Raw genomic sequence first — 17,262 nt, forward strand, 5'->3', positions numbered from 1 at the left:
GATGACAAATGGTAATTTCATTCGGTAAAAAGAGAAAATACTACAAAATATTAACAAAAGAAAGATATATTTCACAAAAAAAATATTTAAAGATCCAAACAAATTTATTTACTAAAATAGCATGCATATTTCAGAGTGAATTAAACAAGCAAACAACAAATTTGTCCTATAAATTTAATGTTGTACTGGAGAAAAATTACACTGGCACTTTACAGTAGAAATACAAAATCAAAAGGAGGTTGGAACATAACCTAAATTAATGAAATAATATACAACATTTGTTTAATTTTTGTCTTTTTCCAGTAAATATTTAGTTTGTCAACAGAATACAAAATGAAATGTAATGTTACGTTTAGTTATCATGTATTAAATAAAGGATATTTAGGTGGGATATTTTGTTCAAAATATTAACTAAATTTTGAACCACAAGAAGACTATAATATTTTTTAAAAAAAACTTTATTTATTTAACATAGTAAAACAAAGCACCCATTCTACATAAAAATTAATGAAACTTTTTATAACTCTTAGTTAGCTTAGGTCAATAAAAAACATTACAGCAGAACCCTGATAATCCGACACCTGATATTTTAGTTATCCAGCACCTCTTTCGGGACACGCTTCATCATTATTTGAACTGATGTTATTTAATTACTCATTCATTCATATTTAGACCTTGTGTCTCTAAATTCCATTCCATTTGCTGTAATGACAATACCCAAATGTGCTAATTAACTACACTTTAATGGAAAACAAAATATTTTCTATGTTTCTTTTTCTGACATTGCATCGTTATTTATAATAGAAATATAAAACATAAATAAGGTTTTTTAATAAACTTTATTTTAGTCACTAAACGTTTTGAGTAGTGTTCACTTAAAAGTTGTTTACATACACATAAAATTCGATTTTCCATCATACCTCAGGTTCCAGGAGTGTCGGATAATTCGGGTTCTACTGTACTAATAAAGTGGTAATACATTCAAGCACCCATTTTGAAAGTTTTCAGATAAAATGATATAACAGTAATTATATAGTTACATTTAGTACTAATAACAACATTATAAAAGGCAACATTTAAAGCACAGTAGCAGTTCAAATCATTTTTATTTGCTGCCTAAATATGTATTATTTAATAATATAATATAAATAATATTAAGATGAAAAGAACATTGATAAATACTGAGAGAAAGACTCACCTCTCCTTTATTTTGTTAGACATCAAATTCAAAAAATAAAATTTTATAATGTTTTGCATCAAATAAATACTATGTACTAGTAAAATAATAATAAATTAAGTCATAGTTAAATTTAAAATCAGATTATTTTTGAGAAAAGTAACAATAATAAGAAAAGTTGTGTAGTTTGGTATGTAAGAGAAAGTTACAATCACAGTTGAATTTGCACCCTTTTTTCAATACAATTTTGTTTACATTTAAGAAAATAAAAGTAGCCTTAATTTTAGCACTTTATGATTAAAGTAAAGAATTAAAAAATTGCAGGTAAGAAAAATAATACAGTAAAAGATGTAAACTTAAAAAAAATAATAAATAAATAGACACTACATGGTTTACAGTCAAATCTACTTTTTTAAGCATTTTGACAACAGAAATATATACATTTAAAATAATCAAATTCACCTTAACTATTCTATGAAAATCATAATTAAGAATTATTCAATTATATCCAGCATGTTATAAAATAAAAATAATGCTGCAAAAAATGAAAAGTTTTTAAACAAAAACATATTTAATCATAAATCCTAAACTGAAAAAGAAATCATCTCACTCGAAAAAAATTTTATATCAAAATGATCAGATTTTCACACATGATACAATCTCAACAATTTGGAAATCACATTTTAAATATGCAAATTTATTTGAGCTATCTTTGATCTGAAGTCAGACATAAAAATATAAATTCTTTCTCAAAATAAGATGGCTTGTATCAACTTAGATTACGGCTCCTACAGGATAGTCAAAGAGAGCAGTTAAAAAGCATGTCCACTTAACAATTATTTATAATTATTTAATTTAATAATCATCAAATATTAAATTGTAAAGGAATACACAATTTTATGTTTTCTTAAACAATTTAAATTTTAATGACAAAATCTAAAACTTGAACAAAATCATTTAAATAGTTCCTGGAATGTAAGAAAATTGAAAATTCTTATATCCCAGGATCTATTCAATCAATTTTACTTAAGCTTTGTATTTTGTTATTAAAAATTTCAATGTTTAAGAAAATGTAACACTGCTACACAATGAACTTTTTTCTACAATTAAGTTAAACAATAAATCATATAAAAAAATTTGTTTCTACATAAAATTATGTTCAGATCAACATATTTTTTAATTGCATGCAAAAAATTTTTATGATTCTAGTAAAAAGCGCCAAAGATAAGATTGTCAAAATATGTAAAAAAATAATAATATTAAGGGATTCAAACTTTTGATCTCTCTTGACTTAATATTTTTTTTAATTAGAATTAAAATTAATTTTCCTAATTGTGGCTACATTTCTAAAGCAAATGAAAGAAACGTTTAAAAAAATAAACATATGGTTTTTTAGAGAAAATATATTTATGTGTTTGATAATATAACTTAATTTATAAACAGCAATAATTAAAAAACATGTTTAAAATTTTATTAATCCCTTCAAATTATTGCATATTAGTTTGCATGAAAATCTGGTAATTAGATCAAATGTCAATTAGAATGATATATTTTTTTTGTGTTCTAAATAAAAATCAAATTTCAGGATACTTATATTAGAAAAATAGGAAGAAATTTTTTTTTATTCAATTCACCATCAAAACAATTCTTTTATTTAAAACAAAGCAATTTTTTAAATTTATAAATAAAAGATACTTATAGTCATTTGTTAGCATGGATACCTTACAAGACTTAAACTAAACAATTTTATGTGTTCAGTTGGGCATGCTATTCTACAAAATATTTGTCCAAATGAAACTTTTACATGCCGTAACATCTTTTTTCAATGCGCAATAATAAAAACATATAAATGTAACAATTAACAATCTGTAGGGGAAAAAAAAAGACATTAACAATAATATATCTTCACATACATTTTCATTTTAAATATAAATCAGAATTATTAAAAAAGTATTCAATATTAACAATAATAAGTGACAAGCAAAATTAGCACCGATATTGATGGGGACTTCTGAAGAATTAGTTTTTCTCATTGGATGTTTTGATATAATAAACATTTGTGTAGTAGAAGTAAAGTTTTATAATTAACAAAGAAGTATTATTATCAGAAGTATTAGGTATTACCAGCAAGTGCATTTCAATATGCTCACTTTTTTGGTGCATTTTTTTTAAATATAAAAATATTCATGATTATAGGGAGGAAGAAGCTAATTTTGTTCTAGAAAATCTTATTTATGCAATAAAATTCTCATCAATTAGATCTTATGAAATAGAATCGATATTCTTCTTTTCTCCTTTGGAATTGTTTATCCACACATTTCTCAGTTGATTGAAATTGCATGCCACGATGAGTAAGCACATTTAAAAGATACATGCCTGATAAGAATTTTACCATGCTCTGAGCATGTCCACAATATAATGATCCCCTTCACTTTAATAAAATGACATATTTTAGTTTAAAACAAGCATGTGTTACAAACGTTGATGTTAAAATAAACATATACTACTAATACAAACTAAGGTAGACAACGTTAAAGAGCACAAAAATATTATTAAAAGCAGACAGCTGTTTCGGATGCTCAAAGGGCAACCTTCATCAGTGCAACAGAAAACAATTGTTTTCTGTTGCACTGATGACAAAAGCAGCTGTCTGCTTTTAATAATATTTTTGTGCTCTTTAACGTTGTCTACCTTAGTTTGTATTTTAGCACAAAGGTCGCCCACTTGTGTATTTATATTTTAANGCAACAGAAAACAATACTTATTGTTTTCTGTTGCACTGATGAAGGTTGCCCTTTGAGCATCCGAAACAGCTGTCTGCTTTTAATAATATTTTTGTGCTCTTTAACGTTGTCTACCTTAATTTGTATTTTAGCACAAAGGTCGCCCACTTGTGTATTTATATACTACTAATATAAATTATTATAAATTTTATATAATATGATACAGCAGAAAAACATCCATTTCAGGAATTACTTCATACACATATATTATTTATCTGTCAATGTTAACATCCGCTAAGGAGTCTTTACATCCATTCTCTGCAGTAGCTTTTGCCAAAACATCTGATTCTAAAAGATGTTGCAACTCTTCTTGGGTTACCCCAATTTTTTCAGGAAATAGTTTTTTCTGAAAAAAAATAATAAAACTTTAAAATTATATGGCTACTACTCTTACCAATGTAGCTCGTCAATTAAAGAGATAAATAATTAACTAAAAAATATAAACATAAGTATTATGCATGTTAATGTGTAAGAAATTATGAAAAAAATTATGGTTTACTGTAGTTAACATTATCAATATTGAAAAATACTTCATGTCTTGAGTCAATTATAACTAAAACTCAGTGGTGCAACAGTTCATAGAGGGCGAAGGCCTATTGTACCCATCTTAGTTTTCTTGACCCTGGGTTCTAGGATGCAGGAGCAGATGTTCCGGTTGGGTGTACAGCCGAATGTGGAACCCCCAGCATTTAGTACCCAAGCACGCTTGGTACTTATTCTATCGACTTATTTTTTTCACTGGAGGGATGAAAGGCTGAGTCAACTTTGCCCGGTTTGAGGATCGAACTCAAGCCCTGAGGCACTAGAGTGAAAAGTGCTACCACTCAGCCAATGGGCGTCTGAGTTAATTAAAATTATTTTAAATTATTATAAAAATGCAAAGAATTTTTTTCCTTAACTAAATGAATATTTTCCCTTAGTTCAAAATAGCCAAGCATCTGATAATGTTAGCCAGATATTCAAACAAAAGTTAAGAAATGTTTGAATACCTTTTTATAAAGAGCTTTAAAAAATATAAGTACTGGAAAGTGTTAGTGGAATAATTAAAGCAAAACACTAAAAATACATAAAATCAAAGAAAGGGTAATTGAGTGTTTTTGAAAAATATATGTAAATACTCAATTGTAATTTTATAGAGTTGTCTAACAAGCAGTTCTAAAAAAATTTTACAAATTAAAGAACTTGCTGGGAAAAAAAAATTATTAACATTTTAATTTAGTTTTAGAAAATTAAAATTAATTTACCTTTCATTTTAGTATTTCATAAATTGTAATAGAAAATTAAGTCATGTTAGAACAATTAATTCCTTTTCACAATTTGAAAGTACATTGTTATGTTTGTTATTAATCGGGTAAGATTAAATTATCTATATGAGCATTTGACTTGTTATTAGAAATATTAGAATACAGTCGACTTTGGTTATTACAAGCCCTGATTTAACGAAGAAATTTTTTATAAATATTTAGTTTAAAATGCCCCCATTACACGCAAAACTCAGAATTAACAAGGAATTTTCTGTCACTTGTGTAAAATCCTGTTGACCAGTACAGTAGGTGCAAATTCTGCCAAATTATCACAATATCATTTCATGATTGTAACCAATGCATATTTAATAAGAATTAAAAAAAATCAAAAATTTACTTTAAAAAAAATGAAATTAATGTTTTAAAACATAGGATTAAAAAAAGAAGAAAAAAACACTTTTAATGAGAAGCCTTAAAAGAAGAACCACTTATTTGATATATAATTTTCCATTCCTGATGAAAATTCGTGTTGCTTTTTTTTGGTTTTAACCAAAATGGGTATACAATATTTTATATAAGTACCAACCTTTTCTTAAACTTTGTGAAACAAAACAATATTTTACTGAATCGGAGAGGAAATTTTTTTTTACACCGTTTGTAGAAATTTCATTTCCTTAAAAGGGTTTAATAACACTCCTTTCATTAAATTTATTCAAGAATTGTGTGTAGATAAAAAAAATAATAAAGTGATGCAATATGAATAACAAAATTGCAAAAACTTGCAGTAGATATATTATTGTGCAAAGCAATGAATTAATTCTACACCTACCATTGCTTATATTTCTATGTGAATGTTATTTTCATGATTGATTAAAGAAATATTTCCTTAAAAAATTCAACATCACCAACATTCAACAAACATCAACAGATACTTTTTACATCTTGAATTAGTACATCTACTTTTTCTGAGTTTTATTATTGTAATATTGGTTGAAGAATAACATGTAAAAAATGTTTGAAGAAACAGCTGTAAGTACTTTTTTACATTTAATTTTGGTTGGAAGTTTGGGTGTTGCATGTAAATCATTTTACAACTGTATTTATTTGGATACTGAGTTGCAGGTAAAGCACTACCAACATAAAGGACAAAATGACAAATAAATTTAGTATTTGGGAACATTGGGAACATTGTTAACTCATACACTAAAAACATAATCCTCAAAATAATAAATTTAAATAATTAAAAATAACTTTACTTCAAGATATGAAACAGAAACTTCCTTGTCAGCATCATCATCAAATGGTGTGAGGTTATCACTGGAAGATGTCATGAGACGATTTAAGTAATCATCTTTTGCTTTCTCTAAGACCATCAACATGCTTTTGGACGAAAGTGCCTTGTCAGATCCTTTCAGCTTGCATAATTTATTCTCTATTATAAAAGATAATGCATCTATATATAAAAAATATAGAGAAAACAAGTAAAAAGATAATAAGAATTCCAAAAGGAAATAATTATTAAAAAATGTTTTTAAAAAATATTCAAATTTAAAAAATTTTAAAATTATAAAAAAAATAATTAGGAAGAGATATAATTTTGTCACCAGCTCACACGATTATATCCAAAAAAGTAGTGCTTTCTATTATTGTATTATTATGTATAGCTAAAGCAAAACATAACAATACAATAGTGAGACTCATTGTATTGATATGATTGCACTCACACTATTGTTTTGATATGTTTTGCTTTGACTATATTAATACAATACTAGAAAGAACTACTTTTCCGGACATAATCATCTGAACTGAAGACAAGATTATATCTTTTTCCTATTTTTTTTCAAATCAAGAGTCATTTTACAGTTGCAGAGGAGTAAATAAGCAATGAGTGGGAGAGAAGATCAAAGATGTAAAAATTTTATTGTTTTTGAGAAAAAGAAATACAAATAGGTTGGGATTAATTTTTGATAACTTCTTAGACTACACCAGTAATATAACGATATTTCGAAGCAACATTAGACGTTTCTTTAGATTCCAACTGTTTGTAAAATAAATATATTTCATTTTAAATATAATATTTCATTCTTAAGCCTTTTTTTTTAAATAAAATAATTTCTACCGTCTTTCTTATTTTTACTGTTGCAATTGTAATTATTCAGAAAAAAAGGATCACGGTAAAAGATAAGTAATTTGAATTATTTAATTCTGCTTTATTCTGTTTCATTGAATTTTATACTACTCACAGAAATTTTTTAACAAAATTTGAGTGGGGGCTTAACACGTTCCTTGCCAGCTGAGTGCAGGCGGTTATAATCTATCATCAGAACACGTACACTAAAAGTAGCAGTCCATAAAGATGAAATTGAAGTTAAATTTTTTTATTTTAGTAACCGTTTTAATTTGTAAATTTTACAATAAGTTAAAATTAATAAAAAATTTGTTATTATCATCAGAACACGTATTTCCTAGTAAAATAGTAGGATTGCAATATGCATCTAGCTACCACTTAACCTGCTTTATTAACACAAACTGTAGGAAAAAGTTTTTTCACATGATATCACGTCAACAAATGTATTGATCAGTATTTTACGTTTTTCTTTAAGCTCTCATAATCTCTCTAGTTGCTTACATTATACATTATCAAAATTCAATTGGTTTTACTAAATTTACGATTTTATCACATTTGGCAAGGTGGCGAAGGCATACATTTGACATTGCATGAACTATACTTTCTATTTAAAATAAGAACAGTTCTATTTAAGTAACTTAGATTCATCATAAAAAAAGGGGTAATTTTAAGCTGATATCAATGCATTAAATGTTTAACTTTTATCACAAATTGCAGTCCCGTACAAATTTTGTATTTAAATCAGACAATGCTATTTTATAAAAACTTTGACTTTTTGAGGCATCTTAACATTTTTCAAATATTTTCTTTCATTAAACTGTAATTAATTATGTTAATAATGATGAGTTAATTAATAATTTTTTTTAACTTCATAAAAGATATAATTTTATTCAAAGTGGAAAATTTTTCTCATTCATTTTTATTTAAAAAATAATACACATATTTTGTGTTAAAGACATACTCTTATGTATACATCGATATGTATAGCAGAATAAAAAAAATTACAAAAAAAAGGGAAAGAGAGAAAAATATCTCTTTTTTTAGTTGATTATATGGAAAATATATTCTTTTCCTTTCTATTTCAATGATTGATACATGAATCTCCCATTAAAGAATATGAATGAAGCTACTGATTTGAAATCATGTATACAGAAATAGACACATAATGAGAAATCATTAAATTACGCCAATCATATAATTTTAGAATAAAAATAAAAAGCATTATGCTTTTATTTACGTGATTTATAATAACCAAAATACATTTATTTTGTCGAAATCTGATGCACCGCAATGATCAGCTATGCTTTATTAGAAACTGAAACCAAATGAAGCTAAATACTCGAACTCAGCAAGTCATACGAAGTAATGAATTTGACTTTGAATTTTTGGGCCGGTCTCAGATTTTGGCATGATGACATTTTTCACTCATGACCAAAACTTGATCGGGTTGGTGATTACAGGGGTAAGTATAGGTATATATGTGACTTAGCATGCCATGTGATAAGTGTAGGTGGGCATGGTGAACTGTGGGAAGATTTCCTTATCGTGATCTGTGGCAGAATAATCGCCAAGTCTTAGAAATTTCCGGGCAGTGGCCCGCGAGAAACTTAAAAAAAAAACAGCACAGAAAGAGACCAACTCGAAAGATATAATTTGTATCCACCCTGGGGAAAACATCTACATGTTTTTTTTAAAAAAATTTGCAGGTTTGAAATCTATTTGGCACCTTGGCGATTGTAGTTGGCACAACAGATCACGATACGGAAATATCCCCACGAACCAGGGTTCGTGATTTTTTTGAGTTTTTTAAAAGAAATAAAAAAAGTCAGATTTTTTTATTTAAATCGGATTTTTTTAATTTAAATCACATTTTTATGATTTTTATTCAAATACACTGTAAGATCTTTGATTTATGACCAAAAAAACTTTATAAATGTTTAATTAAAATTAAATTAATATTAAAATTATATTAAAAGAATATTTTAGAAGCTCTAACTACTTAAAACAATTTTTGATTATAGTACATAGCTTTGAATGCATAGCAACTATTTTGAAACAAATGCATGATTGAAATTTAAAGACTAGATGAAATAGAGTATTTAAGACATACTTTAACTATTAAAACAAAGTTTCAATTACCAAATCATAATTTTAATTTAAAATTGTGATTTCTTTTTTTTTTCTTTCTCTCTTGATTTTTAAAACGACTAAATAAATGTTGCAGATTGTGTTTATAAATGTAGTCATTAATCAAAAAATAAATAAATATTTAATCTATATATTTTTATATTAAAATATTTGTTTTTAATCCTATATCAAAACATTTAAGTTAAGCTAAAAAAAATTTTATTTAAAAATCTATGTGCTCATTGAAATTTTTTTTTCACAAAATTTCTTTATAGAAAATCAGATAATGTCAAAGATACTGTAAACATATTATGAGAAAAAAGTACTTAAATGTTTACTTTAATCTGTACTTTCAATCTCAAGAGTCAAGACTTTTATAGATGTAATTTCAAATGTGTGACAAATGAATTTAACACTTACCAAGAAAGAAAGTAATTTAGTTAGCTTAAATTAATTAATGCAGCAATTAATTTAAAATAAATTTTTAAAACTAAGAAAAGAAATAATAAACGTATCAATAATTTAAAACAATGTTTTTTAACTTTTTAAATCAATATATACATATAAAAAAATTAATTGATTTAAATCAATGATTTTTTTAAAAAAATCATTTGATTTAAATCGTGATTAAAATCAAGCTGATTTAAATCAACAAACCCTGCTTTCCGAACGAGTTATTTAATACAAAATCTAGTTAAAATAAGAAATAGGTAGCAAATATATGACTAAAAATTTGTTTTATTTATGAATATTATTGGTTTGCCTTATTCACTTGTCAACCACTACAGATTCAATTCTCAAATATATATGATGAATTTCTCTCAATTACTTTTACAAAAGGTTTTGGGTTCATTCGCACAACTGGTTCACTTTTTAAATAGTCTGCGCGGACTGCTTATAAAAGACCGTGTGGAGAATTTTTGATGGAGGAGGTGATGGCCGAACCCAGAAACTTAGTCAGGGCATCAAGCAGTGAGGCTTCGAACTGTTTTCCCTAGTCTGTTGTGATTGGTAGGGGTATTCCAAACCTAGCAATCCATCCGGGGTAGGTCCCGCAGTGAACTGATCGTTAAGACACGGTTCCCAGCAGATCACCGAAGTCAAGCATCACTGACTACGGTCAGTCTGCGGGTGGGTGACCACTTGGATCAGTCTGCGCAGGGACCGAGGGTGTGCGGTATTGATCCTCGTTAAACTGTGCTACCGTAAAGTGCTCGACTTCGCTTGCAGGTCGTCGGGCTACCGAAGCGGGGGTGCCATCCCCTCCGCAGAGGATCAAAATTGTGATGGCATGTCTTCGGATCATCCTCCGGGATGTTTCCCAGACCGTCGCCAATAGCCCATTGTGCAGCTCTAGTGCGACGTAAATTAACAGCAACCATCCGGGGTAGAAAGTTGAAGCAACAGATTTGGCTGATATATCTGCTAGCGAGTAAGCTTCTGGCCACTTGGAAAAACCGTCGACACATGTAAGACAGTAGCGAAAACCTTCTGATGGCGGCAAGGGACCTACGATGTCGATGTGCGCATGTTCAAACCTGGCATTAGGTGGAACAAACGTACCAAGCTTGCTCTGCGTGTGACGTGTCACCTTAGAACGTTGCCAAGCATTGCTGAGCCCACGTCCTAACATTTTTCTTTATACCAGGCCAAACATATCGCTCCTCCACCAACCTTAAAGAAGCTTTAATACCTGTGAAATAGAATGCAGTTTGGAAAAAATATTTTTTTTGTCCACTTCGGGCACGAATTTTCAAATCCGGTTAGTATATGCATCACAAAACAGCTCCACACTAGGATTACCTATTAAGAAATGTTGAAGTACCAAAAATGAGTAACCGGTTTGAGCTAAAATTTCGGCCAGTTCCTGGTCACCTTTTTGGTTGTTGGCCATTTCTTGATAATTGACGTGGGAAGGTGTTTCTATGGTAGCGATGTTTACTATGGACAGCGCATCTGCAGCAACGTTATGTATTCCCTTTACGTGCTGGCAAGGGCGCCGGCAGAATAATGTAAAAGGGGGTGCAACCCTCTAACAAACTANTACTTAAAACAATTTTTGATTATAGTACATAGCTTTGAATGCATAGCAACTATTTTGAAACAAATGCATGATTGAAATTTAAAGACTAGATGAAATAGAGTATTTAAGACATACTTTAACTATTAAAACAAAGTTTCAATTACCAAATCATAATTTTAATTTAAAATTGTGATTTCTTTTTTTTTTCTCTTTTGATTTTTAAAATGACTAATTAAATGTAGCAGATTGTGTTTATAAATGTAGTCATTAATCAAAAAATAAATAAATATTTAATCTATATATTTTTATACTAAAATATTCGTTTTTAATCCTACATCAAAACAGATAAGTTAAGCTAAAAAAAAATTTTAAAAAAATCTATGTACTCATTGAAAATTTTTTTTCACAAAATTTCTTTATAGAAAATCTGATGATGTCAAAGATACTGTAAACATATTATGAGAAAAAAATACTTAAATGTTTACTTTAATCTGTACTTTCAATCTCAAGAGTCAAGATTTTTATAGATGTAATTTCAAATGTGTTAGAATTTAACACATACCAAGAAAGAAAGTAATTTAGTTAGCTAAAATTAATTAATGCAGCAATATATTTAAGATAAATTTTAAAACTAAGAAAAGAAATAATAAAAGTATCAATAATTCAAAACACTGTTTTTTAACTTTTTAAATCAATATATACACTAAAAAATTAGTTGATTCAAATCAATGATTTTTTAAAAAAAATCATTTGATTTAAATCATGATTTAAATCGTGATTAAAATCAAGCTGATTTAAATCAACAAACCCTGCCACGAACTGTGATACTTTGTGACTTAGTGGAAGATGGGGTCGAAAATATTAAAAAAAAAGTGTGAGATTATTGATGAACAGCTCCAGTTCAACATGTATCTCAAGTTTTTTTTCGCCTTTTTTGCGTCCTGATGGAACATACATCTCTCCCAACTTTTAAATAATTACTTAATGTTTCATACAAGGCTTTCGCTGCAATTTAATTCTATAACACTTCAAGAAACGTAAGATTTTCCTACGCAAAAGAGTACAAGATTTAAAAGTAATACATGTTTAAGCATTTCTTAAAATAATAAATTTAGAAGGAAGAAAGTTACAATGATGAAGTACTTCAAAATAAATCAGTTTCAATATAAGAAAAAATATACCCAGTTTATTTATGTAATTCTCTGAATCTGGCAAATGTGCAAACTCAGAGGAGATTGCTTTGGTATCATTCAATTCTTGCATTTTATAGCTATAAGTTTATTATTAAAAAATTCTAATTCTCCCCAAATTCAGTTCAGGGCAGTGCTCAGCCTGACTTTTATTTATTTACTAAATCCAGAATCAGGGAGTCAAACACTTCCGGTTGCTTATTTTTGTCCTGTAATAATCTTTGTCTCAGCTAAAAGCTGTGCTCAACACCTACTGTTTCAATTCATTTATTCCACAGATTATATAATTAATATTTTTTCCCTTTCTTTCCATTAAATTCCTAGCTTCGTTTGACATGTTTAAATTAAAGCATGCAATTTATGAATAAAATATTTTGAATATAAATTTCTTTCGGCAAATGAAGTGAAATAAAAGTAAAAACAACAATCCACCATTGTAATTGTCTGATTGGTTGAAACGGGTTGAATATGAAGCCATTTATGAGTCGAATGTTGTTTGTTTGATTAAAATTTTAAAATACTGATATTCACTACTCTTACAATCATACTGTGTTCTGCAATTTTATGGCTGCAAAAGCATCCTTTACGGGACATCAAAATTCTAGCAGTGACGATATAGATCTCGTTGATAAATTGTTAAATAAAACTGGATGTGCAGATTTGCATTACAAAGTTCAGGTATGATTAGCTAACTATTACTGACATTCTCCTGCATTCAACTGTAAATTAACTTCAAAATAAGCAAAGCACTGGTAGTGCTTTGTTAGTTATCTCTTTTTGTGGAAAGGAATTTTTAAAATTTGAGTTTCATCGTTTAGATTTCTCAAAATGGATTTAAACATACCATTACCTAATGCCGAACCAACAGAGGCGTTATTTTCGAATTTCATTGCCGAAGTGAAAGAAATCGAGAAAAGAGATTCAGTTCTTACGCCAAAACAACAAATTGATCGATTGCTCCGACCTGGTAGCACATACTTTAATTTAAATCCATTTGAAGTATTGCAAATAGAGCCGGAAACATCTCTTGACGATGTTAAAAAGCAGTATCGAAGATTATCTATATTAGTTCATCCTGATAAAAATCCTGATGATAGAGACAGAGCTCAACAAGCTTTTGATATTATAAATAAAGCATATAAATCATTGGATGATGATGGTCAACGTGCTAAAGCTTTGGAGATAGTTGAAGAGGCTAAAGGACGCACCGACATGATGGTTGAAGAAAAAAGGAGAAAACAGAAAAAAGCTGGAAAGGGAACTAAAGTAGAGGAAGATGACCCTGCCAAATATAAGCATGCTGTTTATGTTTTGACTATGAAGCTGTTTGCAGATTTAGAAAGAAAACGAAGACAAGCGGAAGAACGTGGAATGGAAGAAAGGAAACGTAAGAGAGAGGAGGAAATAGAGGAAGAAGAAAAGAAAAAGACTGATAAGGAATGGCAGAAAAACTATGAAGAAAGCAGAGATAACCGAATCACTAGTTGGAAAGAATTCCAGACAGGTGGAAAAGCGAAAAAGAAGAAAGTTAAAGAATTCCGCCCTCCTAAACATAAAGCAGAAACACGCTGAATCAATTAATTGAAGGAATGTTTCTTCCTTTAAAGGTTTATCCAGACTAGAGCTGTTTGAAATCTCAGCTGCTTTTTTTAAATGGTGTGTATTATGAAAAATATGCATATTACAGTTGCTTCCAAAATACAGTACAATAGCTCAACATCTTTAAGTAAAATGGACTAAATAAAAGTTTACTTCTTGAAATAAAATTTTGGTTTATTATTTTTAAAATTTAGCTAAATATATCTGGAACTAACTTAGGACTACATTAACTGTCATTTATAAATATATTCAACTATACAAAAAATCATAATTAACTCCAAATTATAATTGAACCTTATAAATCTAACTTCATAAACTGGTTCTAAACAAATAATTTAGGCAAGCTATCTTTTCAACTTTCTTGAAGTACACATTATTTATAAAGTACTTATAAGTTAAAAAAAAAGTTTTATTTAACAATATGGTTTATGCTATCCTTACCACAATTTTAAATGTGAACAACATATCAAATTGTCTAAATGTTACATAATTATATTTAAGAATTGTACTTTTTAAATGATATTTCATGTATACTTGATATTGAACAGAAATATTTACTTTTCATTTCTATGTTGTAAGCCATATAAAAAGAACCAATATATAATGTTTCTTACACATAATAAGAATTTATGTTATTACTATTTTCAAAATCAATTTTAATATCTAATCAACAAAGATGTAAAACTTTTTAAATCGGTTTTTATAAGAAAGGGAGACTTTCCACTAGATGTTCATTTTTATGGATTCAAGTTTTGATTCTTGGATCTTTGGGCAGCTACAAAGAAAAAATTAGACTTACCTAGTTATTAAAAAATATATATCACTGAAAACTTAAAATCTAGTCCATCCTTACAGATCATTGTTATTAATATACTGTCATGAGTATTAAAATTTTTAATGTTTTAAATAAAAAGACTTTTTAGGTATTTAAGATGATCAAGTCAAGTATTACACTAGAAGTAACAAGGTGTCTTGCTAATTAATCTACAATTGGTATTAATTAGTAATTGCATTTTACTTGTTTTAAATTTTTTACAAAATGTATTTTTTTACTTTGTAGTCTTAAAATGAATGTGAATAAAACTGATATTCTTTGACTTTCATTTATCTCAATAATTGTCAATAAATTCATTAGAAAGCAATTCTTTTTTGTTGGATATAGTTAGGAACTGTATTGAAAATATTTGGTTTTAGCTAAATGCTTTGCATTGCATTTTTTAAAATTTTATTTTCTTGCCTGCAAAGATCTTTTTTTTCATTCAGTGTTTGTATACATTGTTGGCAGCATTTTAAAACTGCCATTTTTGCATTTTACTTATTGATTTTTTTTCTTCTTCTCATAATCAAATGGTTTTCTTTAAAATAGAGAGCTCTTTCTGAATACTACAAATTTTGTAGGCTCCATAAAAATACCATATTTGTGTTTTAGATCAAGGATTTATTTCAAGATATATCTTTGTGATATTCTAAGTGTTAATTTTTTAAAAGCATATAGAAATACATGCTTTTTAAAAACAAGTAATGTTTTGTAGCTACTTTAAAAAAATTTTATTTGCAAAAAAACATTTTGAAAGTTTTTCTTTTTTCGTATTATGTCTATTTACTTATTATTGTAGTTTTGTAAGCTTTCAATGGAACGAATTTAGTCCTTATTTGAAAAATATTTTGTGCTAAATTGTTTGAACTATGCAATTAAGAAAACAAGCTTTATGTAAGTTTATTGACAAAATAAATTCTCTGTGTAAAGGAGTTATTTATTTTTGGACTGAAAAATATCAACTTTTTTTATCATGTATACCAAAATATGGCATTTTATTTTCAGGAATGTATTGCCGAGACCAAAGATTGGAGAAAATGCCAAAAAGAAGTAAAGGAATTCCAAACTTGCATAAAATCACATGAAATGCAGAAACTGAAGGATAAAAAAATGTAAAAAAAAATTGCTAATTTTAGAATAAATTGTTATTTTTCTGTTTTATAATTAGCTTATTTCTTTATCAGCTGATAGGAACAATAAGGAATGCTATGGAAGCAAGTGGGGAACATCAATATAGATAGTTTGGAATAAAGTGACCATTACTAATAAAATCTATAGATATTAAAATCAGCAAAAACAGAGTAATTTGTATATTCATAAAATGTCAGTGTATTTCTTCTCTAGTTTTGAAAGATGTGTAGCATATGAATAACAAATTCTAGTCTGTTGCCTATGAATAAAGCTACAATTTTAGTTTTGTGATTGGACAGATTTAAAAATAAAATGAAGAGAAATGTAAAAGAATAAAAATGATAAATGCTTAGGAATGAATGAAAAATATTGAAAACCCATTAAATGTTACTGATTTTATATCATTTTTATTCCTCAGGTGGTTAAGAATGTATGAAACAGTCTCAAAAAAGTTGAAAAGTAATCCAATTATAAAAAAAAATATTAAGCGTAGATTGAAAGCTATGTGCATTGATTGAGATCAACTAAATATTAAAGACATTCATTCTGTTTAGTTAATTATCAGGCAAATGTACCTCTTATCTGCAGAACTCTGTTTTTTATTTACGAACTTAACTATTATTAAATTTCAAAAATTTTATTTGTTGCACCATGGAACTTTTCACAAATTGTTTAAAATGATATAAATAACTTGTCTATTCAACTCTTGAAATTATACTCCCGAATTTTCAATACTTTTAAATAATATTGTATTAAAACGAAACTTTTTTATCATGAAATTTTATAACAGGGTGAATTAGAGGTCATATACTATTTTTAGAAGATGAAATCAAATCTTGTATAATGGAGAAAAGTTGTTTCAAAAATTTAAATTGTTCTCTTTATTCAGTATATTTAAAATAATTTTTATCCAATAAGCAATTCAATATATTTGGGGAATTTTAAAAATGGTGTACTGAAAAATCATATTTAATTAAAAATCAAAACTTGCCGAGCACTAATTAAAAATATTAAGGTGGATTTTGATTTTCAATGGAAAAAAA

At 27.5% G+C, this 17,262-nt stretch overlaps 2 protein-coding genes across 2 annotated transcripts; one reads left to right on the forward strand and one right to left on the reverse strand.

Annotated features, from left to right (window-relative positions):
• Positions 1-85: 85 nt before the first annotated feature.
• LOC107455562 (coiled-coil domain-containing protein 32) lies at positions 86-12,845 on the reverse strand. Its single transcript, XM_016073178.4, has 3 exons — positions 12,664-12,845; positions 6,461-6,636; positions 86-4,306 (listed from the first exon to the last, which is right to left on the reverse strand). The coding sequence occupies exons 1-3, from the start codon at positions 12,743-12,745 to the stop codon at positions 4,172-4,174; spliced, it is 393 nt and encodes a 130-aa protein (XP_015928664.2). The 5' UTR covers positions 12,746-12,845; the 3' UTR covers positions 86-4,171.
• Positions 12,846-12,904: 59 nt separating this feature from the next.
• LOC107455547 (dnaJ homolog subfamily C member 8) lies at positions 12,905-16,252 on the forward strand. Its single transcript, XM_016073151.3, has 2 exons — positions 12,905-14,328; positions 16,094-16,252. Exon 1 carries the CDS (start codon positions 13,501-13,503, stop codon positions 14,242-14,244), a length of 744 nt encoding a protein of 247 aa, XP_015928637.1. The 5' UTR covers positions 12,905-13,500; the 3' UTR covers positions 14,245-14,328; positions 16,094-16,252.
• Positions 16,253-17,262: the final 1,010 nt, after the last annotated feature.

This window comes from Parasteatoda tepidariorum, chromosome 9 (genome assembly GCF_043381705.1).
Source record: "Parasteatoda tepidariorum isolate YZ-2023 chromosome 9, CAS_Ptep_4.0, whole genome shotgun sequence".
Classification (NCBI taxonomy): Eukaryota; Metazoa; Arthropoda; class Arachnida; order Araneae; family Theridiidae; genus Parasteatoda; species Parasteatoda tepidariorum.